This window comes from Colletotrichum graminicola (assembly GCF_000149035.1).
Source record: "Colletotrichum graminicola M1.001 genomic scaffold supercont1.3, whole genome shotgun sequence".
Classification (NCBI taxonomy): Eukaryota; Fungi; Ascomycota; class Sordariomycetes; order Glomerellales; family Glomerellaceae; genus Colletotrichum; species Colletotrichum graminicola.
This window is the reverse complement of record NW_007361007.1, coordinates 574,858-601,442: the sequence shown is the minus strand read 5'-3', so window position 1 is coordinate 601,442 and position 26,585 is coordinate 574,858. Positions and strand designations below refer to the sequence as shown.

General features: G+C 53.1%; 9 protein-coding genes and 1 non-coding gene across 10 annotated transcripts; all 10 read right to left on the bottom strand.

Annotated features, from left to right (window-relative positions):
• Positions 1–789: 789 nt before the first annotated feature.
• GLRG_01088 (uncharacterized protein) lies at positions 790–1,724 on the bottom strand (the record flags this gene model as incomplete). Its single annotated transcript, XM_008091773.1, has 2 exons — positions 790–1,048; positions 1,180–1,724. The coding sequence occupies 2 exons, from the start codon at positions 1,722–1,724 to the stop codon at positions 790–792; spliced, it is 804 nt and encodes a 267-aa protein (XP_008089964.1).
• A 761-nt stretch (positions 1,725–2,485) lies between these two features.
• On the bottom strand, positions 2,486–3,806 carry GLRG_01087 (uncharacterized protein; the record flags this gene model as incomplete). The annotated part of the gene is made up of 3 exons (XM_008091772.1): positions 2,486–3,125; positions 3,187–3,425; positions 3,546–3,806. 3 exons carry the CDS (start codon positions 3,804–3,806, stop codon positions 2,486–2,488), a joined length of 1,140 nt encoding a protein of 379 aa, XP_008089963.1.
• A 662-nt stretch (positions 3,807–4,468) lies between these two features.
• On the bottom strand, positions 4,469–4,564 carry GLRG_13036. Its single transcript has one exon. It is a non-coding gene; the product is annotated as a tRNA-Ala (tRNA).
• A 354-nt stretch (positions 4,565–4,918) lies between these two features.
• GLRG_01086 (uncharacterized protein) lies at positions 4,919–5,555 on the bottom strand (the record flags this gene model as incomplete). The annotated part of the gene is made up of 2 exons (XM_008091771.1): positions 4,919–5,422; positions 5,505–5,555. 2 exons carry the CDS (start codon positions 5,553–5,555, stop codon positions 4,919–4,921), a joined length of 555 nt encoding a protein of 184 aa, XP_008089962.1.
• Positions 5,556–8,229: 2,674 nt separating this feature from the next.
• On the bottom strand, positions 8,230–9,727 carry GLRG_01085 (acyltransferase; the record flags this gene model as incomplete). The annotated part of the gene is made up of 4 exons (XM_008091770.1): positions 8,230–8,590; positions 8,667–9,115; positions 9,197–9,440; positions 9,549–9,727. The coding sequence occupies 4 exons, from the start codon at positions 9,725–9,727 to the stop codon at positions 8,230–8,232; spliced, it is 1,233 nt and encodes a 410-aa protein (XP_008089961.1).
• Positions 9,728–11,911: 2,184 nt separating this feature from the next.
• GLRG_01084 (endoribonuclease L-PSP) lies at positions 11,912–12,320 on the bottom strand (the record flags this gene model as incomplete). Its single annotated transcript, XM_008091769.1, has 2 exons — positions 11,912–12,225; positions 12,287–12,320. The coding sequence occupies 2 exons, from the start codon at positions 12,318–12,320 to the stop codon at positions 11,912–11,914; spliced, it is 348 nt and encodes a 115-aa protein (XP_008089960.1).
• A 477-nt stretch (positions 12,321–12,797) lies between these two features.
• GLRG_01083 (uncharacterized protein) lies at positions 12,798–16,565 on the bottom strand (the record flags this gene model as incomplete). Its single annotated transcript, XM_008091768.1, has 4 exons — positions 12,798–15,631; positions 15,664–15,846; positions 15,896–15,961; positions 16,019–16,565. 4 exons carry the CDS (start codon positions 16,563–16,565, stop codon positions 12,798–12,800), a joined length of 3,630 nt encoding a protein of 1,209 aa, XP_008089959.1.
• Positions 16,566–17,859: 1,294 nt separating this feature from the next.
• GLRG_01082 (uncharacterized protein) lies at positions 17,860–18,619 on the bottom strand (the record flags this gene model as incomplete). Its single annotated transcript, XM_008091767.1, has 2 exons — positions 17,860–18,480; positions 18,542–18,619. The coding sequence occupies 2 exons, from the start codon at positions 18,617–18,619 to the stop codon at positions 17,860–17,862; spliced, it is 699 nt and encodes a 232-aa protein (XP_008089958.1).
• A 731-nt stretch (positions 18,620–19,350) lies between these two features.
• GLRG_01081 (oxidoreductase family protein) lies at positions 19,351–20,580 on the bottom strand (the record flags this gene model as incomplete). Its single annotated transcript, XM_008091766.1, has 2 exons — positions 19,351–20,401; positions 20,540–20,580. The coding sequence occupies 2 exons, from the start codon at positions 20,578–20,580 to the stop codon at positions 19,351–19,353; spliced, it is 1,092 nt and encodes a 363-aa protein (XP_008089957.1).
• Positions 20,581–21,109: 529 nt separating this feature from the next.
• On the bottom strand, positions 21,110–22,773 carry GLRG_01080 (uncharacterized protein; the record flags this gene model as incomplete). The annotated part of the gene is made up of 3 exons (XM_008091765.1): positions 21,110–21,800; positions 22,174–22,385; positions 22,456–22,773. The coding sequence occupies 3 exons, from the start codon at positions 22,771–22,773 to the stop codon at positions 21,110–21,112; spliced, it is 1,221 nt and encodes a 406-aa protein (XP_008089956.1).
• Positions 22,774–26,585: the final 3,812 nt, after the last annotated feature.

The following is a 26,585-nucleotide window of genomic DNA, read 5'->3' as shown; positions in this document are numbered from 1 at the left end:
GCTCTTGATTGCAGACGGCTACATATATAATATGAACGGCACCGAGAATCAACCCCGGCATCCCGTTCTCGCCCGAAATCATTTTCTGGTTTTGTGGCCAATTGACAAGATGTCGAGGTCGGAAGTGCCGGAGGCCCCGATCCTCGACGTGCTGGGGCACTGCCGTGGCCTTCAAGGAGGCCGTCGACGTGGGCGGCTACCAACAATGACGGAAAGGCTGTTTAGTTGCAAATACCGTGTCTTGAATAGCTGAGTTTCTTGACGGTGTATCGTAATTGCCGATGAGTAGCATCCAAGCAGCTTCCCCATCGACCCCAAATGGGTATCATGTGAGGAGGGCCTTTCGTCAACCCGACACAGGCCAGGTAAAACCACCGTTATCGAGAGTTCGAATCCCTTGACACCGGCGTGTCTGTCTGTATCTCGGCCGTGTCGATGTTCTGTATAATTATGCCGGCTGGAATTGGCCTCGGGTTGGCGATCCATGCTGTCCGGTTCTTCACATGCTCTCTCTACATCGTCTATCCTAATGCTGCCGCCTAGTCTGCGATGTGTCGCATTGCGATATACTCTTTAGTGCCTTGCCTCTATTGAGCCAATGCTGCCGGGTATATTATGAGAGCCTCTTGTACTTGCTGAATCTCGTCTAACGAGATGTCGGGTTTGGTGGATCGGCATGGTGTAAAATGCACACAACACAGCCCCTCTGGTCACCATCGTTCATCGTGTATTTGTCTCGCTATGTACTGAGCCGTCGTATAAGAAATAAAATGAAAAAAATTAAGACACTCAGAACCTCGCCTGCCGACTGCTGTAGTCCCGCGCCACTGTGACGGTCCCGTCGGCCCCGGTCGCGAAGCGGACGTAGTGGTTCGCAAAGTACGAGAGCACCAACCGCCTCGGCGAGAAGAGCTCCCACGGGGTCGTCGGCGGCACCGGCACGGTCTCGCGCAGGTCCCCGCGCGGGAGGTAGACGACGTCCGAGTACTGCCGCCTGTTCTTGTCGACCTCGACGCAGGCGAGGACGAAGAGCGAGAAGTGGATCGTCCTGTCCCGAGAGGGCTCGTGTTAGCCAGGGCGTTTTCCGTCTTTTTTTCCTCTTCTTTTGTATTCCCTTCCTCTCGTCCTCTTGCGTGGATGGTCGATGGGCGAAAGGGGGGGGGGGGGGGGGCGGCTCACATGAGGACAAACATGAAGAAGATCAAGGCGGCGGTCAGGTTCATGCGATAAAGGTGCCGGCCAGGGGAGCGCGCGTATGTCCACCAGGCGCCGAGGAGCAGGCCAATGAAGGCCAAGGTGGGCGCCCAGATGAGCAGGTGGGCGGCGACGTGGGAGTCGGGGCGGCCCCCAGCTGAAGCGCGTGCTGCGTCGCGGCCGGGCGGCCGATCCCGCGACCGTCCGGCGGTCCAGCGGAAGCCGCGGTCGCGCCCCGAGCAGCGCGAGGGACGTCGACGACGCTCCAGACCCAGGGCGAAGACGGCGGTCGGGGTGCCATAGGACAGGATGCTGGCGGCGAGGAAGTCGCCGGAGGCGCCACTGGACGGCTGGGCGAAGGCGACCAGGCCGAGCATGATGGAGGCGACGAGGAGGGAGGTGCAGCGGAGGAGGAGGGTGGAGCGGTACATGGACCGGTTGGAGGGGACTGCGGTGAGGAAGTCGCCGTGGTGGTGGCCGATGCTGGGCGGCACGGCCGCCACGTCGTGGTAGATGGGTATGGCGTCCATTGTCGTCGTCGGAGGTCGTCGTCGTTGTCGGAGGTAGCTGAGGCCTACATCGTCGGGGGTATCTTATCGTCGTGCGGGATTTGGGGGGGTTCGGAGCCCACAAGAGGTGAGAGAGGGAATCGCGCGGTCAGGATCAAATCGCCATTGAAGAATTGAAGTCTCTCGGGAAGCCAACGGGGCTTTATTGGCGTTTGTATTTCTTCTAAGCGAGACCGTTTTACACAACCAAGTTCGATGTTCGGGGGGGAGCTGCTTATGGTTTATCTTAACTACTAGCTACGGCGAGCGCAAGGTAGCAGCGGGGGTGGGGCGGTGCTCTAACAGGGCCTAGTGGATTGCCACGCCATGACCCCCCCGTGAGGTGTTTACTATGTATGAGTAGAGGTTTATTATCCATCTATCTCTGTATATATATATATATATGTCTGTGTGTGTGTGCAGGTATTCATGGGATCTTGCCAGGCCATTAGCGGCAATTCAGTCAATGGCATGCGGTTACAGGACAGCTAAGGTGGATGTAGAAGTAGGATAGGATATTACAGAACGCAATCATACAAGTAGGCCAGTACAGCCTGAATCATTTGATAGCTTGAGCCGCGTAGACAAGCAAAATAAAAATATAATAAAATAAGTCTCGGTTCCCCGGCGTCTCCCAAATATCTTTGCAGAATGTCCCTAGTATATACGTGTATATATGCGGTGGAGCCTGTGATATAAATCATATAATGCAGACTATGATGGGGGTAAGGCGAACCAAGCAATCACAACGACCGGGTCCTCCCCCCACCACTACCGGACGGCTCCCCGGTCGGCGTCGCCGACATGTGGACGGGCACGTCCATGCGATACTTGCCCTCGCGCACCCCCGCGTCCGCCGGCGTCATGCCCGTCACGCTCGTCGCGAACTTGATGTCCACGTCCCCCGGCATCACCAGCTGCGGCTGCGCGTCGCCCCTCTTCCGCCTCTCGAGCTCCTCCCCTGACGGCACGTAGTCCTCCGGCGGCGGCCGCATGCTCGGCCGGAGGAACCGGTCGCGGTCGCCTGCCGGCGCATTGCGCGGCACCCAAGGGACCGGTTTTCTCTTGATCATTGACGACGGCGGCGGCGGCGGGATCTCGAGCTGCAGCAGCTCCTGCTGTTGCTGAAAAGCGTTGCGCAGCGGGCTGCTGCCGACGGGACCGTCGAGCGACTGGGGTAACGACGGGGCGCGGGCTGGTTGCTGCTGCTGCTGCTGCTGCGGCGGCGGCGGCGGCGGCGGCGGCGGCGGTTCGGGGAACGGCTTGGCGACGACGTAGACCGTCTGCCCCGTCTCGGGGATGTACATGACGCGCGGCCTGCGCTGGCGGATCTCGCGGCGGCGCTCGACGCAGGCACGGATGAACAGGGCCAGGTGGATAGTCCTAGTCACAGGGCGTCAGCGGTGCAGATGTAGAGGTGGTAAAGGGAGGCGATAACACTCACGCGATGAGAAGCATCAAGACGTATTGGACGGTGGCGAGTGTGAGGGCCTTGCCGCGCAGTTGGCCGGACGGGCCGGTTTCCTGCAGCCTTATCTGGACGGGCAGCCACACGCCGGCCATGTAAGTCATGAGGAACAGGATCAGCTCGACGCCGATGTGGGCTTTGGGCGTGATGCCGCGGCCACGGCGGGCGCACAGGGAGAGGAACTCGCCCAGGTCCCACAGGCACGGGGGCAAAGCCTGCGGTGCGCGATGATGTGTAAGTAAGCGTACGGGATTGCGCTCGAGCTAGACGTAGGTAGACATCTAGATGGCCACACAGAGGACCCGAAAGAAAGAGCAGGAAGAGGACCGACTCACTCCCGGAAGACCCAGCCACATCCAAACACCGTACCTGTCCAGCTCCGGGCGGGCCCACCAGGCCATGGAGATGATGAGAACGACGGCGCACAGCATCATCGAGAGGAGGCGCGCGACGATCTTGCACGCCTCGCAGCGCCGGCCACCCCGGTTCAACCACCGCACGTCGGCCGGGTTGATCTGGACGGCCGGCGAGGAGGGCTTGGCGCCGTCGGCGTCCGATGCGAGGGACTCGAGCTGGTACGACTCGGGCGCGCTCATTGTCATCGCCGTGAGCTTGAGGCGGGCATGGGCGATGATGATGGGGGTAGTGTTCCGCCTTCTCGTCCTACCGGCGTCGCTCGCTGGACAATATACGCGAGACCGACAGCAGCAAGCCGGTGCAGAACAAAAGACAATGATTGAAGTCGAATTAGAGACTCGGCCCGGCCCTTGTTCAATCCAGCCCCTTGTTGTTTGATGGGAGAAACAGCCCGTCTCCAGAGCAAAGCCATCTCACCGGGGCCATCGTGTGTGGTGTGAGAGAGAGAAATTAGGCAACCGTATTTCTCAAAAGGGGGTTCGCTCCACTTAGCGACGGTATCCGAGCGAATCCGTATTGGACGCTGTCAGCACAACCAACTAATGTCGTTGACATGCATCTTGGAGGTGGCTGGTTATCTGCCCGTATTGCCGCAGAGCATTGAATGGTTGGCGGTTGTTAATTGAGGGGTTTTGTCAGTTGCTCTTTCCAAAAGCGGATATCGACATCTTCCGTCCCACTTTCCGTTTACTCACAGACTCGCACGTCCTCAGTCACCATCACCTCCTCACATCCTCTCACTCACGCAAACACTCACCCACCCACCACCATCCTTAGTATCTCACGACAACTTCAAGCAAGCAGCACATAAAAATGAATAGATGGCAGAAGAGCAAAAAGATGGACACTGTGGGAATTGAACCCACGACCTTTCACATGCGGCCTTCGGGTACCACCGAAATGCGAAGCGAAAATCATACCCCTAGACCAAGCGCCCGTTGTTATTGAAAGATACTCATTTGAGTCAGCCTATGATGGCTACACTCATCCCCATTTCGCTCGTGCTGGACTTCTTCCTGGGAGATTTCCAAAGCTGCGGCGATTATTCATGAGCGTCATCGCTCTGAGAGATGCGCATCCGCGTGAGAAAATTACTACAAAGAGCCGACAACGCAGTATCTCCCGAATGAAAATCGCTCACGGGTCGATATGCATCATTCACATTGGTATGGCACTCTCGTCAGGAATTAGGCTTTTCTTATCTTATGCCATATCACACCCCCGTCGGGTATTCTGATGCTATTCATACCAGGTCGTTACACGTTTCCCTTCAACTCTCGCTCACGACACTTTACGCCTGAACATCGTTGTCTAGCCTCTCAAACACCGTCTGGCCGCTGATCTCCGTCTCCCTGGGCCCGGCGTCGCGCCCGGCCCTGGTCTGGCTCTTCAGCAGCTCCCGCTCCGCCACGCGCGCCGGGTCGTTCTCGCTGCCGGGCTCGGCGCGGAACGCCTCCTGCACGCCGTCCTTGACTCCCTGGTCGTCGATGCCCTCGTGGATGTTCTTGCCGTGCGGCCCCTTGGGGTCGCGGATGTACTGGTTGAGCACGTACGTCGGCGCCGGCTCGGCCTTGGATGAGGCGCCGCCGGACCCGGGAGCGGCGCCGGCGCCGGTGCCGGTTCTGGGAGAAGAGCTGTTGCCGTTGTCGTTGCCGCCGGAAGACAGTGTGTTGGGATCGACGCCCCTGTTCTTGGCGAACTCGCCGCCGTGGCTGGCGGACTCGGCTGCGAGGGAGTCGGCGGGGACGGGGCCCGGGGATTCGGGGCGGGTGGGAGCAGCGGCGCCGAGGTCGACCTGGCCCTTGTTAGTAACCCATCGTTGGCAACCTTTTTTTAGGCGTGCATGCAGAGGCCTAGAGTTCTTTCAAAAAACGTACCTTGGTGCCAGCGCTGGGGGGCTTCTTGTCCTGAGCACTAATAGTAGACATTTTGATGGTGTTGTTGATGTTCGGTAGGGATATCAAGAGACCGGGTAGGTGATTCCAAGTCGTTTGGTATCCAATTGTTGTGATTGAATTGTATTGTTCTGTTTCGATCCCTCTCCCATCGAGCTTCGAATCCGTCTCTTTAAACACCATCTCGTCGCATGACATCATGTCGCCCTCTTCTTACATCAACCTCTGCTGGACACAATACTCCCCCAGCACAGACTGCGGCATGACTTCAGCTCTCCACATTATCGCCCTCACGGTTATCGCCCGCCACGGGATGAGATCCGAATTACATCACCCACCCCGCCGCACACCTCCCACCTCGACAGCATCGAGATTGCCCATCGCCCCAAAGGCCACAAACCACCAGCCTTTTGTTGTTTCGCCAGGCTGGGGCATCTAGAACATTCAGCTGTAGTGTACCGCCTACACTCTCGAGATCCGGATAAAGCTAATAAAGGGTCTAGCCAAAGCTAGCTAGCTGATGTCCGATAGTAGTTAGTACAGGCCCATTCCGCCAGGCCTGATATAGAAAGCGGTCAATCTACTAACCCTACCTATCCATCCTCCTAACTATCTACCCACTTACCTGTTGCCTATTAGCAACAACATTTATCTGGTACTCACACTATAACTTCTTGCTTATGTACACTACTATCCTATATTGCTACTTCTAGATCCCTGTTTCTGCCAGCATACTATACCTGTCACAGCGGCCGCGATACTCCTTGCCGTTAGCCCGATAATTAGCTTTATCCGGATATAACCAGTGGATACGGTAGGGCCATCTCCGCAGCATGCAGCCCGATCGGGCCTTACCGGGGGCTCGCCGAGCGCGTGGGAACAGGGAGCGGGCCGGCTCATGGTGGCAGCTGGAGCCAGTATGACGAGATTTCTCCCAGATCAAGTGCAGATCTCTTGATCTTGGGCCATCGTCGAGTTGTCCTTCTCACCGTAGGAGACGTCACCCTGCCCCATTGCAATGGAGTCCGAACGTACAAGCACTCTCTTATGATGCTTGCCATCTTCCATCCCCGTTTTCGGGTCCGATCCATTCTGAGGAGGGTTGGCATGGTCTGGCCACAGAAACGAGTTGAGATTGCCCCTGTGGGGGTCCTCAGGATGAACACTGCGAAAGGCTCGGTCGTCACTTCTAGGAAGCGGGAAGACGACGGCCAAAGAGACCTCTGTACCGTTCGCAAACAGCAGTTGTATAATCAACAGACTTATCTGTTCCAACATCTAAGCTATACGAGAATGAATGTAAGGCACGGTGCGCTTTGCAAGATATCAAGACTGAGGACCCGCAGTGTACAGGCTCCGCCACACTATAATATATATTGACATTTAAACCGAAGAACACTATTCGAAACATGATGGCCCCTGTTTACCCCCCTCGAAAATATCGATGATGCTACTGCTGGCCTCAAGATCCCATGTTCTGGGAGAGCCCAGAATCGTGTCCCAACTGGAGGGGACCCCCGCAGCAGGGAGCCATCCGTACACTGTAGTCTTGTAAGCTAGATTTCTTCAACTAGGCATCTTGGAGCTGAGTGTGTCACCTGGATGCTTAGTATCGACGATACCCTTCAGTCCCCTGCCACCAGCCGCTTCAAGAAAACAACCATGATCGAGAGAATCAATACTCCTAGGCTGCGTCCCATGGTTGAATCTGCGGCTGTGTCCTTCCACTTCATGCTGACTCGTCGTACTCTTCAAGGTCGCTGCCCCGATGGAAGAGACTCGGTTGGGAGCTGCTCAGTTCCCGATGTTTCTCACAGTTTCCTCCTGCCAGTACCGTTTGTTCCTCAACAGCATGGCTCTCTGCGTCGAGGAGAGAACATTGCTGAAACTGCTTTTTACAGACGCAGTCACAGTCGACATAAACCTCTGTCAATTGGAGACACATTTTTCAGCCAAACAATGGGGATATTAACAATGGGGATGTTATAAGGTTTGTGAGGGCGTCGAAGGGCTGAAGAATAGGACATCTGTAGGATAATATATATTTTGTGCCTCCGCGTGCCGGGCTTTGAACTTGGCTCCTTTCCATGAGCTGCTCGTATGTCCAAGGTGTCCCTGATTGGCGCTTGAAATTTCACGCCGTTTCCTTGCCGCCGCTCCCAACTCCACCAAGGCGCTTATCTATCCAGTGCCGGCAAGTTGGTAGGGAGTAATGCTGCCGGAGCAGGCCGCATATTGTAGATCATGCCTGTTAATGGCCCAACCTGTCTGTCTCATTTCCGAATCGTTCAGACCGCCGTCGGGTGTGAGGCGCGTGCTGAGCGTATCGCCGGCGAACCTGGCAAAAGATGAATGCCGCTACCAACGGAGATGAGAAAATCTCCGGGAGGACAGAAATAACTCTCATCAGAAGTGCTGCGAGTTCTCTATTGCATGTGCGATGGGAAGCGCCCTCTGTAGTCTGCGTCGTTAAGAGACGAGAAACCTATCCAGACGCCCATGACACCGACCGCCCGCACCACCGCCGAAAAGTAGACCCAAAATCACATGTAACAAAATCGCTCGCTAACCAACAGAGCCAGATTTCCGCCAGGAAAACCAATGTACCGAGATATGTACCCGTACCCAACCGTCAATAACCCACCCCCGGGCGCCAAATCATGTACCGCTCCCCTCTTGCGAACCTTCATGAGCCGTCTGCCTTTCTTCATAGAACCGAGGCGAGCCTCGCAACGGCGCTAAGCACCATGCGCCAGATGATGCCGGCGGTACCGACAACGACGAAGATCTGCGTCAGCTCGAACCAACTCCTGAGGCGGACCTCGGTTTCGACGTGCCCGCCCTCGATGTCGGCGCTCGCGGGGAAGCGGCCGGTGGACACGTACGTCTCCATGATGGCGTCCTTCTCGTACCACCGCTCACGCAGCCAGGCGTCAAAGGCCTTTGCGTCGTCGAGGGGTATGTCGGCGAGGCGGAAACGGCGCCAGTGGAAGTTGACGGACCGCGGGGGACGGCCCTGGAAGTAGGTGCTGGTGAGGGTGAAGTAATCGTCGCCGAACTTGCCGCGCCTGGATGGGGGGGGGGGTTAGCTATATATTGTGGGCGGCCCGTGGGAGGCGCAAAGAGGGCCTGGTGTGGGCTTACGGGATGCCTTCGTAGGCGACTGTGCAGTCGTAAATGTACTCGAGCGAGTCCTTGAGCTCGTTCAGGCAGAAGAAGGTGCCGGTGCTGCGGGGGAGGAGGACGTGCTCCGGGTCGCGGAGGCCCATCTTGTCGGCCCAGGCGGCCGACTTGCGGCGGCCGTTGGTAGAGAGGTTGGTACCCTCGGGGAAGAGCAGGAGCCACATGGGGTCGAGGTACTCGCGGCCACCGGGGCCGGCGTGGCGCGTCTTGAGCTTGTTAATGCGATGCGCCAGTCGGGGCTGGTCGGTGGCCATCTTGCGCGACATGAAGATAAAGCCGTAGAACATCATGCCGATACCGACGCCGGGGATGTACTTGAGCGACTCCTTGAGGATGATGTAGATGTGGCCGTGCATGCTCGGGGCGTTTGCGTAGGCCACCCACCAGAGGTACAGCCAGTCGGTGTAGATCTGCGGCGGAAGAGGGTCAGTACTTTTCGTCTCGTTCAGAGGTTGTGTTGTAGCGACGCAAAAAGGAAAGAGAATCGCTACCTGGTGGTTGGCGATCAGGATGAGGCGCTCGGGAAAGTTGAACTGGACGCGGCCGTCGGGGGTCTTCTTGATCTGGCCGTCCATGGACTTGTCGCCGCTTATTCGTATCGTGGTGTTGCTCCACATGTGCGTCATGGCCGTGATGGTCAGGCCGAAGGACTGCTTCGTCAGGGCCATGTAGGCATAGAATATTTCGCGGTTGACGAAGTACAGCGGGCTGCCGAGTATCTGGGTCGTGATGATGCTGTGTGTGTGTGCGCGCGCGTGCGACAAAGGTTAGCGGGGAGGTGTCGCATAGCGTCGGGCAAAGCGGCCGCCACTGCGGGAGGAGAAAGAGGACAGGAGAACGTACGCAAGGCAGCAGGCAGCGAAGTAGAGGCCAAAGGTCAGGCCGCGGAACAACTGCATGGCGAAGCTGTGCTTGGGCCGGCCGGCTGGGTGAGGGTCGGTCGGTTTTCTGACCAGACCGACCTTGGCAACGGGCGCGGGGACCGAGTCCGGGTCGGTCTTCTTGTGGATATCTGTCGCCATGATGGCGGTATGTCCCCGTCGGTTTAGTGTGCCGTTCGGGAACGGGGTTCGAGGAAGAGGATCGTTCATCGGATGGAGAGGGGAGAGAGGGGCGATAGAGGCGAGAGGGTGAGATTCGAAGGAGCGTCGTCGAGGCGTATTCGTGGTGTTTGGTGGAGAGGAGGGCCGTTGCGGATTAAGAGGTCTAGTCGTGGTGTCGCGTGCGAATGCGGCATGTGAGACGAGCAGCTGGATGGTGGGAAGCCGGGGTGATGCCTGGTCCGGCGGGGTCGGAACGAGGGTGGGAAGACGGCCGATTAGAGCTACTGTAGGTAGATAGAGCAGGGTGTGTATTTGTAGGCACCTAGGAGAGAATCTTCGGGTTCGTGCTCGGGCGGGGGTATAGGTAGTAGGTGCTTTCTTCCGTCGGGTCAGCGCCTGGTTGGGAGCGGGAGCTGTGAATGCCTTGTCATGGCGGGCTGGAGGCTTTATTGGGAAGAAAGCAAGGTAAAAATGATACTGCTGCAACGGTTAGTAGGGATGGTTTGCCATGTAACAGGCGGAGCCAAAGAAACGGACATGGCTGAATGACGGGATGGATGGATGGACGGATGGACGGGTAGCTAAGGAGGTACTTTACCTACCTAGGCCAGGAAACCACCAGCTAGGTAGTAGGTATGTTGCAGATTCCAGCCAGAGGTATTGTTCCACGCGGCAAGCAAGCTGGAAAAGGTGTCGTCATGGGCCCAGTCCGATTTGCCGGGCTGTTTGGGAGCTGAACATTATCCCGTCTTACTCATCGATTTGCTGCATACATACAATGTAGTATCTACAACAGGTACGGATACGTCGAGGAATGATTCTGTGGAATGCTTGTATGGATGCTTACGGATACAGATACCAAGTATCCGTAAGCTGATCATCGTAAGGTACCTAGGTACGTACATGCCACTTGCATGTACCGGCATCTTCGGGAAAGAGAGAGAGAGTCTCCTTCCTGGGAATCGGAATCTGCGATGTACCGGTACGTACTCACCCGATGCACAGCCCGCACTCGCCCAATCCAGCTGTGCCTGCCAGTACTGCGTACAGCCAGCCGGCTGCCTGGCTGATGTGGGGCCCTGTCAGACCATGGAAGGAATGGTTCCATGGTGGGGTATAAAAGCACAGATCATGGTGCATGCAACTGCGGCGTGACGCCATTGGGCGGAACATTGAGCAGCCGAAGTCCGTCCCTCCTCCTTTCCGTCTCCACTTATGCGCCGCCATCGGCCCCTTCCGTAATCGTGCCTTCCTGCCTCTCCTGTCGGTGGATGTGGTTGGTGGGTGTGTGGCTTGTGGCCGTGAAGAGAGACTCAATCGGAGACTCAATGATACAAACTCTCACCCATTAAGCATTGGTTGCAACAATCTTCACATGTGGATTCGTTCAAGTAACCGCAGAAAACTCCAGTTTATCTTATTCAGCGACCAATTTGCTCTTCTTCTGTCCATGCACGCTCATGCCTTTACATTGGTCCGATCTCCCGATTTCAAGCAAAGCATACATGAGATCAACTCAATTCAACAACTACCCACTCCAAACCTATCAAACCAGCTTCCTCATGCACGCACGCACCGCACACATCTATTTGCGCTCAGCCAGTCCTGAACCATGAGCTTTTCTTCGCAGACAAGCCCTTCTTCAGGATCTCCGAAGACCGTGGGGTTACTTGTGCACAATGAGGCCGATATCACTAGCACAAGCCAGCCAGCAGCCCACTCAGTTAATGGCGAATGTCCGGGGCTCTGTGTGTGTACTGAATCCTCCACTCGGCCAGATTGTTTCCTCACGGATAGCCAAAAATAGCCAAAGAGTGAGTGTTGGCTGTGGGGCTGGCGGCCGGGTAGCGGCGGGTGTCCCGGAACTCTATATACTGGCCGTCAACATCTACCGCCATGGTCGCGAACATGATAGTTGCACGAATGATAGTATCCTATCTTTAATAAATCTAGCCAGATATAACGGAACTCATCCTCATCTTCTGAAAGGTCACGGTATGAGATCCATTGATAGATCCGACTTGAGGCTGGCTAGGCGGTCTTGTAAATAAATACATGCATCGTCTGCTCACCTCGGTCCGAAAGTCTTACCGTGCGAAAGCCATTCTTTGCACCACTGGAAATTTCATTCTCCTCCTTCCCGCATCTATCAGTTGGATGTCCTCAGGTACCTTGAGTCGAAGGAACCAAGAAAGTTCCTTCCACTTCCACTATGTCGTCGTCGTTCAACCTCTGCACTTCAATGATTGACCGGGGAGGATGTCTATTGGGATCTTCACCCCAAAACTCCGTCTGTGCCCGGTTGCACAGCGGCCTGTAGCGATACATGTCCGTGGTGTAGACGACTAGACGGACCGCCGAGAAACGATCAGTGCCAGCCAGCTCGGCGAGCTGGATCATATTGGCATAAGCCTTACGAATTCGCTCAATTCCGACCGGAGAAAGCGTATCATTGGAAGAGTCGATACCTCGCATGCCTATCACACCCCATGTGTCAGTGGTTATTGCGAGGTTGCAGGATACACGACTGAACCGTACCAGCAATATAGAGGGTATTGCCAGCCTTCGACATCAGGCTCCATGGCCCAGTTGGCGTGAAAAGTGTGGAAGGGTTATAGATCTCAACGCCCGCAGGGGAAGTATAATTGGGTTCCAGAAAGCCGAGCGAACTTGCTGCCGAGAACATTGGTAGGATGAAAAAGAGCCTCATGATGGCACAGACAGATTCAATGACACATGGACAGGCAATTGAAGCATATACATTATGAACCTCCAGCGGTAACAGAGAAGTTATATTACAACGCTCAAATCTTCAAAGCTAACACATGACATCATACCAAGCCGAGAAAGCTTGGCAAAGATGTCATCCTATTATCTTAATCTGTTTTATTCTGTGACTTATAAGTATCTCTCAAAGCACCAGTTGTATGGGAACAATTTGAACCGACAGATCTGTGATCTGTAGTTGACGTAGGAGTGAACCACTTTCTGGAACATTACTACTGGTGTTGAGTCGGCGCCCGTTGACCTGGAAATGAGGGGGCCACTCTCAATCCATGTCCTCTAGAGACCAGTTGTGAGAACTATCCAGACACTTGAGACCAGCAGCATAACACTCCAAGCAGATACAGAAGTCCCCTCCAGGACACACTTCGCAGAAATAGTATACTTTGCCACCCGGGACGTAAAACGTACAAATATCACACCACGCATTATTTTCATGGAATGAAACGACCCCTTTCCTCGTTACTGTATCCTCACTGTTGATTTGAACCTCTTCCCCGTCAGAGCCCTCGAGCAGGAGCTGGAGTGTGCGGGCGTTTCCGCTCTTCCTAGCCCAAGACAATGCAGTCAAACCAAAATCATCTTTGTGTCCAAGGTCGACATTTTCAGCCTGGAGAAGCAGCTCTACTACACTTTCGTGGCCGTGTCTCGATGCCGCAATGAGCGGGGTTGCGTTGTACAAGTCCTTGATGTCTGTCGATGCCTTTTGGGAGAGCAGCAATCGCACAATTTCGCTGCGTCCTCGCATGGCCGCAAGAAAAAGACACGTGCGGCCAATTTGATCTTTGATTTTGATATGGCCTGGACATCTTTCGAGGAAAAAATTAGCCAGCTCAACGTTGCCATTCGTCGAAGTGGTGTGTAGCGGTGTCCAACCCTGTGAATCTGCAGCTTCCAAGTCTATTCCGTGAGCCAGAAGTAGCTTGGTGACTTCAAGATGTCCCTTTCTTAATGCAGAGTGCAGTGGCGTCCGGCCAATATAGTCTACAGCTGTAACATCTGCTCCGTGAGCCAGAAGTAGCTTGACGACTTCAGTATGGCCTCTCACTGATGCTACAGTCAGAGGCGTCCAACCGTAATTATTTCTAGCTGTTACGTCTGCCCCGTGAGCCAGAAGTAGCTTGACGACTTCGGTATGGCCCCCCTCTGATGCTACATCTAGAGGCGTCCAACTGTACTTGTTTCTAGCTGTTACGTCTGCTCCGTGAGCAAGAAGTAGCTCAGCAACTTCTGGATGTCCGTGGTAGGATACTAAGCCTATTGGTGTCCAGCCATCATTGTCTGTAACTGTAACGTTTGCTCCGTGATCCAGAAGCAGCTTAACGACTGGAATATGACCATTGAAAACTGCTGAGTAGAGTGGCGTCCATCCATTAATGCCTTCGCTTGAAACGCTTGCACCCTTGTTGAGAAGTAGCTCGGCAACTTCGAAATAACCTTCAGCTGATGCTACCCCCAATGATGTATACCCATTGTCGTCAATATCCGATATATCTGCTCCATTGTTGAGGAGGAGCTTTACTACATCGAGATGACCGTTCATGGATGCGGCAATGAGCGCCGTTTGTCCTCCGATGCCAGTGACATCAATATTTGCTCCCATATCAAGCAGCATTTGTGCGACCTCTATATTTCCTATCTTGCATTCATATACAAGGACAGATCTTCCTGAGTTTGACTTCTCATTCGGGTCGTGGTTGCAGTGTTGTAGGAGGTGCTTGACTACTCCTGTTAGTCCAAGTCGGGAAGCGTAGTATAACGGGCTTGCCGGCATTATGGTTTCTGTCTCTTCTGGCCCCAAGCCATCGAGATTGGAATCAAAGCACTGTCTCCATAGTTCCCAAGTCTGATCTCTTCCGTCGAAAAAGGCGTATATAGCATCCATCAGCGCGTTGTCCTTGGTATCGTTTAGGTTGGTATGCTGGAACCAAGAGTTTGCAGCGTAATTTCGGAACAACACTATGATTTGATCCTTCTCCTCGGCGAGAGAATTGTCCCAGACACGAGGGAACCTGATGTATTGGAGACGTAGCTTTGCGAGGGCAGTGCTCTCGATAGATTCGTTGAGCGCGCGTAATCTCTCGTTGGCAAGCAAGATCGTCCCGCGAGACGGAATCTTGAAAAGCAGATATTCCTTGACCGAAAAATGGGCCAAGTGTACTTCTCTCCATCCGACGGGAGATTTACTGCCCCGCACTTCGATCAAAGATCCACACAAACCCAAGATCTCACTGTCAACGTAATCGTCGTCAACAGAGTCCGGAAACTCGTCAAGTGCCAGATCGTCGCAGTCGTCGTCAACGAGAACAGCTCCGGTCATCTCGAACACAGTCAGAGGCCGTACGGAGAATGCGGCCCATCGAAGCAAAGAGAACGCCCTCTTTCTGTCCTCGTGTCGCAAACTCTGGATTCTGTCCCAGTTCCGGTCGTAGAGGCGATCTAGACCGGCGGGCGCTGAGTCAAGGTCTCTTTCGAGCTGTTTCCTGCTCCTTCCCTTTCTCAAGAATTCTTCTTGCATCTTCAGCCACTGAAACTGTCCGTTACATCGAAGGGCCATTCTCTGGGAGATGTTGGACTTTGTTGACTTGTCCTGCTTGGAGAGCTTGTTGTTGACGATACTCCTCGAATAGGCTACGTTGTTGGCATGGACGTCTTTAGGTGATATTAAATACTCGTTGAAGCCCGGGAACTGCGAAAGCCTATGCCAAATCTCTGGTTCGTTACGGCTAGTCACCATGATCCGAGCTGTGGTATCAGCAATCGCCTGCCGGAGCTCACTGAGAAAGTGAGCAACGGAATTCGCACCGTCCCGGCTCTCTCCTAACCAGGTGCATTCGTCCAGACCATCCAAGACAAAAGTGCAAAAAGGAACGGTTTGCACAACCTCACGGAAGAGTTGTACCAGGGTCGCTCGCGTGGCGACCTGTTCGTGCTGGGCTAAACGCCTTTTATAAACGATGTCCAAAGCAGCCTGGTTGCCAAAGGCCACATCAGCAACCCACGACCTGGGAGCAATAAATGGATCGTCGCGGCCTTCAAACTTGGACGACAGAAAGAAGTGTGCGACGGGGGTTTGGTGATTTGTGGAAACAATCTCAACTATTCTGGCACACAAAATGGTTTTACCGAACCTTCCGGACCGTTGATCCACAGAACTTTGGTGGTCGAGGCACTGGACGAAAGCCGATCTCGAATCTCGTCCCGTTCTAGTATCCATTTGCACGTCTCATCTAGTCGCTTGTGGATAGAGTCATCGTATAGATCATTTGTGGACGGGCACCCAAGCCATACGCGCAGGTCCCGTTTTATCTCAGCTGCAATCGTTAGCTTGCTGACGTGAAAACAGGACCAGATTCTCATTACCTCGCATCTCCTCTTCTACTTTGTTCATGAACGCTCGAATATCGTCGAGAAAGGCAGTCAGGCTGTCTTGGAATTGTTAGCGAGGAACGCCAAGCGTTGATCTGAAAAGGACTTTGCTCGAACCTTGTAACTGCGTAGGTCGCTTCGATAGCGCATCCGATGCGTTGTTAGGAGGTACCACATCATAAAGATACTGCACCAAGGTTGCAAATGTCTGGACATGGCCCGTCTGTCTGGTTTTCCCGGTTAAAGCCCAAGCCGCCTTCCGCCACCTAGAGGCCATCGGCGCTCCATGGCGAGGCTGGATCTGCCGTGAAGAGACCAAACCGCTTTTCGCGAGCCCATCGTCTGATTGTGTATACTGTTGGTACAGGAAATCTTCTGCGTCGCTACAGAAATCTTGGATACTGTCCAGAAGCTTGCGAACCACCGCAAGTTTCTGGGCATCGTCGAGGGCGGGGTGGTGGGAATCTGACAACCTCCCGTTCTCGAAGCCGACGGCCCGACCCCACTCTTCAAAGCGGTGCTTGTCGGCGTCGAACTGAGTCGCCAAGGAGCGCCAATCACGGCCGAAGTTCTTATACGAGTCGAACCTTTCGACGGCATCCAAGCAGGAGCTGAATAGGCCAGCCAGGCCCGCGGCCCCGACGGCCAGTCCTACCGGTTCCATAACTACAGGCGTGTGTTGATGATGGTGATGATGATGGTGATGATATTATTTAACGCCCGACAAGTCCATCTACGTGGGACAAGGCGAAGCGTGTGTTGATGTCAACAGCTGAGTAGAAAAGCGGCTCTGATTGCGGTTGCTGAAGCAGCCTGTCATCCGCAGGCACTGCCTCAGACACTGCCATTTGTCTGACTGGCGACTAAGATGGCCATTCCTGCATCTCTGTCTTGGCCTTCGCCAACGCATGCATCTCACTGTGCCACATATAAAGCGCTCGAGCACACCAACGACAAGGGGTATTGGTCCAACCAGGGGCATGGAAGTCTTTGTGGTTATCTCGAACTTGTGGCATTGTTTCGGTCGAATTCTCCATGCCAATCCTTCGGAAGACGAAAAGGCATTCGGTAACGTTATGCAACAGCGAAGGGTTCAGGAATTATAGCAGCCATGCTGGCTTGAGAAGCAGTCAAGCCATTGAAAGTACGTACGGTAGTGAAGTTAATTGACGGGGATGTATCTGATTGCACCATATTAGTAACCTGGTATTTCATCAAGGCCAATCTATCCTACAATGGGGGCTAACAACACAAAAACAAACGTGTTGCTTGAAATACAACTTTACCTAACCACCTCGGTTTTATTTGGAGCAAGGTCATGACACGGTTGCAACATGTCAAATCTGGCATGATACATCTACTTCTGCAATCCGGTTGAACACCCAGAAAGAGGTTAAACGCTGCTAGAATTATACAGTAGGCATCAAATCTAGACAATCAGTGAAACTCGCCAACTGAAGTCAATGTTCAACTCAATGATGCCCGTTGAACAACCCAAGCATCCTGTAAGCCGTTTCCGGTATAAAAGACGATATTGTCACTCATTTATTGCAAGAATTCTAGTAATCATGCTTCTCTGCGTTATATGGCCCGTTGCAGTTGCAGATGGCTTCTTAAGGCGGCGCCCCGCGGCTTTGTTGCTATTAGTGGATCTGTCTCATAAGAAAACAGGCAGGACGCCCCCCAAAAAGGCTTCTACTCAAAGTGGATATCTTATGATGCATAGAGGCAGGTCGGACAGCGCTTCATGCACATGGAGGGGAGGTTCACCTGAGAGGTTTGCTGCATGCAAGCGGTTAAACTTAGTTCACATTTCAGACCTATTGAATGTGCAGCTGATACAAGCAATGATGATCTTCTGACGCAAAACTCCGGACCTTGATTTTCACAAAATATTCCCGTATGTATGAACCGTAGGTTCATAAAATCCCGCCATTTTTAGAAGAGTCAAAATTGGTCTAGAACCTTTCTCCGAAGGGGAAGCCAGCCGTGGGAAACTGGGTGCTTGGCTCAGAGCTTGGTTCTGAGGTGGGCTCAAAGATAGACTCAAAACTGGACGTAGGGCTAAGTTCTAGGACGGACTCAGAGCCGATCGTGAAGCTAGGTGTAGGGCTGGGTTCTGGGATGTTGTCTGAACTTAACTCCGGAACGGGCCCAGAGGTGAACGCCGGGGTGGATTCCGGGGTGGGCTCAGAGGTAAATTCCGGAACAGGCTCTGGGCTAGGCTCGGGAGTGGGCTCAGGAATGAGGTCAGATTGTGACTCAGAGATAGTCTCAGATCCGGGCTCATAGGTAGGCTCAGGGATAGACTCCGTGGTAGATTCGGGTTCGGGCTCCGTGATGGGTATAGACGTAGGCTCTGTAGTAGGATTGGGGGTATCCTCTGGGACATTGACTGTGTAGGGCTGCTCTGTTTCGATGCCCACAACCTCTTCGTAAGCCCCCAGCGCCGCGGCGCCAAGCTCATCGGTCTCGACAGCCACCAGGTTGAAGTCCGGGTACTCGTCAATAATCGTGATATTGAAATTGTCATCTTCGATATTTTCGATCTTCTCAACGAAGTCTTCAAGGTTGGCGGCCTACGGATCCATGTAGTTAGCACAAGCCTTGGATCGGAGTGAAAGGGAATAGCTGACTCACAGGATCCAGGACGACGATGAAATTGTCAGCGAGGACACTGGCCACGAAGGGCAAAATGATGTAAGTGACAAAACGCATCTTGATGTTTTGAGGTCTTGATCGGTGCTCGTAATGGTGGAAGGTCTGGTTGTGATGATGATCTGGCTAGAAATGAATGGACTTAGTGGTGACACCCTCCTATATATACATGGGAATTCTAGTTGTGAGACATCGTGAGCCTTGAGACGGGAAGTTTCCGGCAGAACGAGCTATATCATTAGCCTCATTTTACTACCGTTCGGATAGTGAACAAAGAATGAAAGGAGCCACTCCACTGTGGTCTGGCCAGATCTATCCGTCTTCTAAGACATCGATGGCATCGCCATTCCGGATAAAGTGTAGGTGTAGACGGAACCAGATTCCTCGCTAGCCAAACTCTTAACTTGCATTCCTCTCGGAATTGCCCATGGGGGAGATTGGCGGAGGGTCTACCCCGTTTGCGGACGCTTTCAAGTCTTCTCCTTTTTCCCGCTTAAAGGACTTGCCGGCCATGACAAACAACAAGATACACCACGAGGAGACCGAGATCGTTGATCATTATCGATCTTCTACCGAACACGACCCCTAAGTACTTGGAGCTAATTCCTTTCACTAGCCCTGCCGAAATCAAGATTCTTACTTCCGTTAGGTTTGGCTGTCGCCCGTCGACTCGGCACGCTAAGCCAAAGCCGCCGCAAGGCGTCAGCTCCCTACACCGCAGGAGGTCTAGCCTTTGGCCATGAGGCTGAAAATTGCTTTTTTTCTTGTCCTTATTCTTTCTTTCCATATCCTCAAGAAAGACGCACTTCGCTTCCAGTTTTGGCGCTCTCTTTGACCGCCTCGATGATGCGCAGAACGTCGCGCGCCTCGCCCGCCGGCACGGGGACGTCCTCATCCCTACCGCTCTCGACCGCCTTGGCGAACGCCTCGAATAGCTGGAGGTATGTCTTGGGCTCGGCCGTCAGCTTCGTGCGCTCCTCGACCTTGCCGCCCTCCTTAGCGAGCAGCAGCGTGCCGCCGTTGATGGGGTCTTCGACACCGAAGCCGGGCTCCTTGGGCTTTCTGCCGGCTTTGAGGTGCTCCTCCTGCGGATCGAGCCCCGTCTTATGGAACGACGCCTTGGTGCCGCGCACCCAGAAACGCGGTTGGTGGGCCTCGACGCTCATGACGCCGATGCGCACGCTAACGATGAGGCCGTTCTTGTACGACAGCTGCGCGTTCACGCTGTCAGGGTCCTCGGGGTCAAACTTACCGCCGCGCTGGCTGATGAGCTTTCCATAGACAGCCTCGGGCATGCCGAAGAGGTGGTAGGCTTGGTCAATGAGGTGGGAACCCAGGTCGTAGAGCGCGCCGCCGCCCTCGGCCATGCCCAGCTCGCCCTTCCACGTCGTAGGGCGCTCGGGGCGGTAGCGGTCGAAGTGGGTTTCAAACTCGTAGACGCGGCCGAAGACGCCGTCGCCGATCATCTTCTTGAGCGTGAGGAAGTCGCTGTCCCAGCGGCGGTTCTGGTAAACGCAGATGAGGCGCCCATTCTCCTTGGCGACCCGGATGAGCTCTTCGGCCTCGGCGACAGTGGGCACGAAGGGTTTCTCGACCAGGACGTGCTTGCCGGCCTGGAGGGCCTGCTTGGCGAAGCTGAAGTGGGTGTTGGGCGGCGTGAGGATGTTGACTATGGAAACCTCGGGGTCCTGGAGCATGGGCTCCAGGGCGGTGTGGTGCTTCAGCTCCGGATAGTCATTTGGTGCCGACGAAGAAGCCGTGGGGTTACGCTGCACAATGCTGTGCAGCTTGAGCTGAGGAGTAAGACTGATGAAAGGAATGTGGAAGACCTTTGCGGATAGGCTGTAATGGAATATCAGCATACGAAATTCGCTGATGACTCCCTCCACGGCAGCGAGGCAATCCCGGAAACATGCAAGAGGGCCTATTCAGTACAAGGGTTGGCTATCCATCACACACGTGGTGTTGGACTCAACTCACCCGTATCCGATGATTCCAACGTTATGTGTCTTGTCTGCCATCGTGATAGTATTTTGATAAGTTGCGAAAAACGGTGCACCAGTTTCCACAAACGAGACTTAGCAAGAGCGGCGGCCTTGCAGTCTTATAGAGAATCGTTCAGAGAGTCGCGTCACTCGAAACTAAGCATGAAGCGCGGAGTGAGGGGCAATCGTAAAGGAACTGGATCTCTTGGTGGAGTGATCGAACCAACCTTGACCCTTTGCGCCACAAGGAATAAACTCGGCGTTTCTCTTAATGGGCAACGGGGGGGAATCGCCCCATTTTCCGCTCGTCCGTTGCTTCACAGACCGGGACGCTAGCACCTGTTTTGACACGCGGGGATGACGAGGCCAATGGACTGTTAAAGTTGCCTGATTGGGTCACCTTGGCGGTTTCGGTGAGACCGTGGCTCTCACCGAGATCGGACCTATCTTCATATATGGATACCTTCGTCTTCCCATCAATGTGTTTTAACACCTTCATATCCACTTGAAGACCATCGCAGTCTATCTTCATATCAGGTAGGGATAATTCCACATATTGTTGATATTACTTCCACATCTCCCCAATGAAAGGTAAGAATCGGTTACCTGTGAGGTAGATCCCATTTGGTTGTTGACGCAGTGATGCAAAGTCCTCGACGTAGAAATATACCCTGCAACACGCATAAAGTGCAGAAATGAGAACGTTTGGCATGACCACGAAAAGAGGAACAGCCAACGACGGGTCCTTGTCTGCTGAGTTGTTGACCCCTGACCGAAGCAGAGTTACCAATCTGTTGACAAAACCTCTTTTCTGAATGTCTCCTTGTTCACCATGCTGACTTTGAGCCTCAGTGTCCACAGTCGATCCGACCGACAGTGAATTCCGCATGCGCTCTTGGTCCCGGTGCCATTTCTGGTCCTCGTAAAGCCAGTGGAACGCTCCGTAGAGACAAAAGAACATGTGGTACGGAGCAGCTAGCCTCCATATCAGTTGCTCCGTGGGCGACGGAAAGTGGAAGTTCCATGCAATCATGAATGAAGCGCTAAATCCCACGATGAAAACGCCGCCGAGGGGGTAGTAAACCAGCTCCATTGGACGCCAGAGATCGGACGGCAATCTATCCCAGAGGTCTTGTTTGATGGGCCGGCCGTACGGGTGAAGGTGCATCATATCGCCAATCCTCTTATAGAAGCACCAGTAAGCGTCGATACGAAACATGCGCGGAGTGATGTCGTCGAGGGGGGTGCGATGCCACCTTGTTTGGAGTCGAGGATGTGTCTTACGGGCGGGTCAGTTTAAGGAATAACTCCACTAATGAATTGGAGTGGTACCGACATGGGATCTTGCGTATGATCGAATGTCATCCAAAGTGATTTGTCGACCGTCGCGAACCTTGGTTTCGATATAGCGTGGATACGATATAGCGGGCTTCGGATACCAGCAAATGAAGGTTGCTACCATGGCGAAAGTAAAGGAGAGCGCAGTCAACTCAAGGGTCGTCATGGGCAGTCCCACTCTGATTCGGTCCATTTCGATAATGAAAAACCAAACTGTTTGCCACAACGTGATGATTCTATAGAAGACTAAGCTTTCCGAAAGGATGCGCAAGCTTCTGATTGTCTTCTTACCTTGACAAAGTATCGACGGTGTTGCGCTCCGAAATATCCATGGACTCCATGTCTGGAAAATCAATAAAGCCGTGCTTCACCAGATAATGCAGTTGTTCGGCATCTATCGGGAATCCTTCGGGAAAGTCGGGACTCTTGAGGAAAATGCCACCCATATCAACAAAGAACGCTTGCGTGTAGGTCCATTTCTTGCCGTCACACAAATGTTGGTCCTTGCGAAATTGCTGACAATTGGTTATTATCAACCCTAACGGCTAATGGACTTTTTTGACAACAGCTCACCTTTACACTCCTCCTAGCACTTGACAGCTGGCCCACGGCTAGTCCAAACAGAAAGTCGGGTCCCAGGAGCCCTATCATGGCCAGACTGAGCTTGTCGTAAAAACCATGATACCACTTGTCTTTTGGCGAAAGCGCATTAGGATGCGTCGCCGCCCATACGCACAGGAGTATTGTCAAAATGCTTGACCAGAGGATGTCAATGGTTCCCCTGTCTCGCCCAGCAGCCACCCACCCATCGACTGTGGTGTATATATCGCTCTGATTGATGCCATTGCGGGCTGACAAAAACTGCAATTGTGTGCTATTGTGTTCCCACATGGGTCTAGAAAGGGCCAAAGAGAAATGAGAAATATGAAAGACGATGGAGGTGTTGCATCCGGCTCGCAGGATATTGAGAATTCAGATAATTGTTCAGTTCAAAAAAGCATCATGATACCCAATCAGACAACCGGCCGGCTTTTGGTCTGTCAGTGAATATGGATAATTGCTGAAAACTTTTATGATAAAAGGTCTCAGTATCGCAGGAGGCGGGTCGAAGGGATAAGAAGTCGGCAATAGAGGCTACGAGGGCCCTGGGGGCGGTCAGGCTAGCACGCAGACAGTAGGAAGCCTAACATCTTACAAATCACAACACAGGTTTCGCATTTATGCAGGGGGCATCTAATTTGGGTAACATATTCTCTTCGGCGCTTAGGAAAATGGTAGGGTGGCCGGCGAGGCGGACGAACCAACGACTTGGTGAAATCCCCGGTACGACGTAGGCTGTGCTGCCATCCCGACCCGCCACGATGAAGTCCTGGCCTTGAAATAGCTTGATTTAGTGGGTAAAAAAGACAGAATATACGTAGAACTTTTGAGAATCCTAGCTAGGGTGAGCATTGTCGTGTGTTGAACATCTTGCCGGACCAATACGATCGCAATATCTTGAACCTGTTGGTTCAAGGTTGCTTTCGAGTATTTGGCATTCACCGGGGCATAACGGGCTAGCCGCCCGCAGACCGGATATGGTAATGTACCCCACTGCTCTGCAGCGTCTATTTTCATACTGCCATGCGATTGGCGAATCTCCTGTCGAGTGAGTTGGGACTCACCTGGAATCGAATGGGTTGGCCACGTTCTATCACACTGTAGAGGGATTTGGGAAAATCTATTGCATCTTAGATCTCACGACTTCACAGAACACATATTACCATCAAACGTTGAACGTGTTCAAATGAGGCATTGTCAAGGGATCATGGTTCAAACATAATCCTCTTCAATATTCTTATGCATTGAAGCAGATGTAACAGTCCAATGAAGGTAGTGTGGGCTATATAAAAACCTGATGCAACGGGCAACGGGCAACGGGCAACGGAAAAGCCTCCTCCTTTTTGTGTCTCTCCGACGGAACAGGCGCTGCCTTACTTAACAAACCCTAACTCCGTTTATGGTGCCATTGGTATCCGATTGTTGGGGTAAGGACTGTTATTACTATTCTGGACTACCTGACTCGGATGAAAGCGTGATGAGCAGTGCATCTCAAGAAGTGACCGCAGCCTCCTTTCCATTGCAAGGCATACGTCCAAACCCAGAAACAGTTACTGACGGAACGGCTAGAGTATCGAAAATGGGATCTTGGACCCCAAGTGAAGTAAATCTATGACCCTCCAGGCTGTGTCGCTTACCTCATGATAATATTGTTAGGCTGCGAGACAAATACTGGTGACTCATTATCTTATTACCATCACTTAGCTTATGGACATTGTCTGATTGCTAACGGAAACAGTAACGACGGCCTTTGAGTCGGAAGATCCATATTTTACACTTTAGCCGACTCTAATCTATCCACGACGTCTTGTTATCTGACGAGTAGGACTTACCCTCCTGCACTTACAAGCTCCATTAATCTTTGTAAATACCTCCGAGGTCGCACATGTGTCGTCGAGTTCGAAGTCGGAGCCGATTCCAAGGGTGCGGCTGTATTGCCTCCGAGGGCGTAGAATTTTCTATTTCCATCCGCGAACTTAAAAATCCACTTCCGTTACGTCTGTTCGGAAAAGATTAAATCCCACTCGGAGAGAACCCCGTCACCGATGCAAATTGAAACATTCATATTTTGACTCTCGTAAGAGTCGTGCATCCGGAATTGCGACGGAGCTGTGCCGACCCCTCGTCTGAAGTTCCGGCCAGCAAAGCGGTTGGCGCGGCCAGTAGATTCGATTTGAACCCTATCTGACCAGATGATGTTGAAGATGTCCTCCCTTTTGATAGTTGGCGAAGGCCAGCTGCACAGCCTTCATCATAGTCTTCTTGAATCTTCATTGCCCTCGGGGAGGATACTTACCACGAGCATCTTCCAATGTGATATGATGCTGAGCAAAACTTTTAGCACGGTCCCCTTGAAGCAGTAGTAGCGATCTCGCAATCCTTTTGGGTTTTCGCTGGACGATAGTTCAGACAATATGACCCTCGTTTGTATATAACAATTATCCTTAAATTGTTATCGTCTGTACCGTTGTGTGATGATCCAGCGAGGTCCCATGTGAATCAACTGCCAAAGACATCTTGATTCGAAAGGGGAGAAGCTTGAGATTAATACCCAGGAACATGAAAATGAAACACGTCAACTTTACGGTTGTCTGAATGCTCCAATCATCAGGCAACGCAACAAAGTTCCCATCACGTCGCATTTGTCCCAGTGATAATAGTGTGGCCGGGCGGGGCCTCCCTGACACAGACATTGTGAGAAGAAAAGCATCGCAGCATAATCTGTTCTTCGCAACCAACGACTTCAAGTAAGGCAGCCGGCACACACGCAGGCCGGAAGCGACCGGCAATTCGGCATGAGCTTTTCTGAACGGCTATGCGATAATAAGTAGCTTCGCTTCTGAGTCTAGACTTTTCTTCCGGAGCCTTTGTGCGAGACAACCGAACAGCCTGCTCTGACTTGACTCCAATCAGAATTCTTCGCAGCCCGTAGGCCAGATAGAGATGCAGGGGGCGCTCAACGAATGGCTCGAAAACTATTTGGATTTCTGAACACTAGTTGTAATTGCCTGATATCGTGTATGTGCTGGTAATGAATAGAGCGTACCCTGGTATAGAGAAGTTTTCCAGTCAGCAACTTCCTTGAACACGCCGGACTGCTCCGGGCCCTGTGTAAACCCATCTCAGAGAAACGCGTCTGATGGCAGAACGTTCAAATGGTGGTAAGGAGTTTCCCGAAAACGATCAGCACCCTCTCCTCCTAGCGGGGTTACAGACCACCCTTTCACTTGAGAGCCCGTGTATCCGGTGGGGATGGATGCATTTCTGGAGATGGTTATTAGAAATCACCCATCCTTTTCATCACAAAACATTTCAGCTGAAGCATCAAGCCCATCTTGAATAACGTTTGAATGTTCCTTATCAATCTTGAAAATGTGGCTAAGCCCCGCGGGACATATTGCGGGAGCCAGGCAGGCTCCAACCGTTCATGGTGTCTCAGACGGGCGAAATCAACTCATGTAGCTGGCAGAAGGCGCACGTCCGTTCTCGATTCATACTGTTACGACCATGGCGTCGTTCTTGGAAAACTGGAAATGAACGGCTCTCGACCGATTCGATGCCTTGTTCTGCGCTAGGTCTGTTTTCACATTGAAAAATCATACCGAGTAGGAAGGCTGGAGGTAAATCCATCACGATCTGCGGCATTCCCAGCCCACGAGAGTCTGGCCCATCAACACATACTTTGGCCTGGAACGGGGATGGAACATGGACCTCTCCCCGGTTCTCAGACAGGTTATCGCATGCCGTGACGACGCACTGCCCAACATGAACCTTAAATGATCGATCGGATTTTGGCCATAGCGCACAACTGTGGCGGCAGAGCGCGGGGTGTTTCCCGCCGACAGCGGAATTCGACAAACAGACTCATCTTCCGTCCTCTAGCTGATTCGTTTCGGCCGATTCCTGACTCGGGATGTTTCCTCCATTTGGCTGGGAATAACATGTCTTGGCGTTTGGGAATCGACACTATCTCCTTGGATTGTTTATCGCTTGACGGATGAATGAAAAGCTGAGCCGTATCTTTTTTAAACTACGGTCCGTCCCTTGTCATTTTACACTGAGCTTTTGGCACCCTTTGCCAGACCAGAATTTGTCCTTTTGCT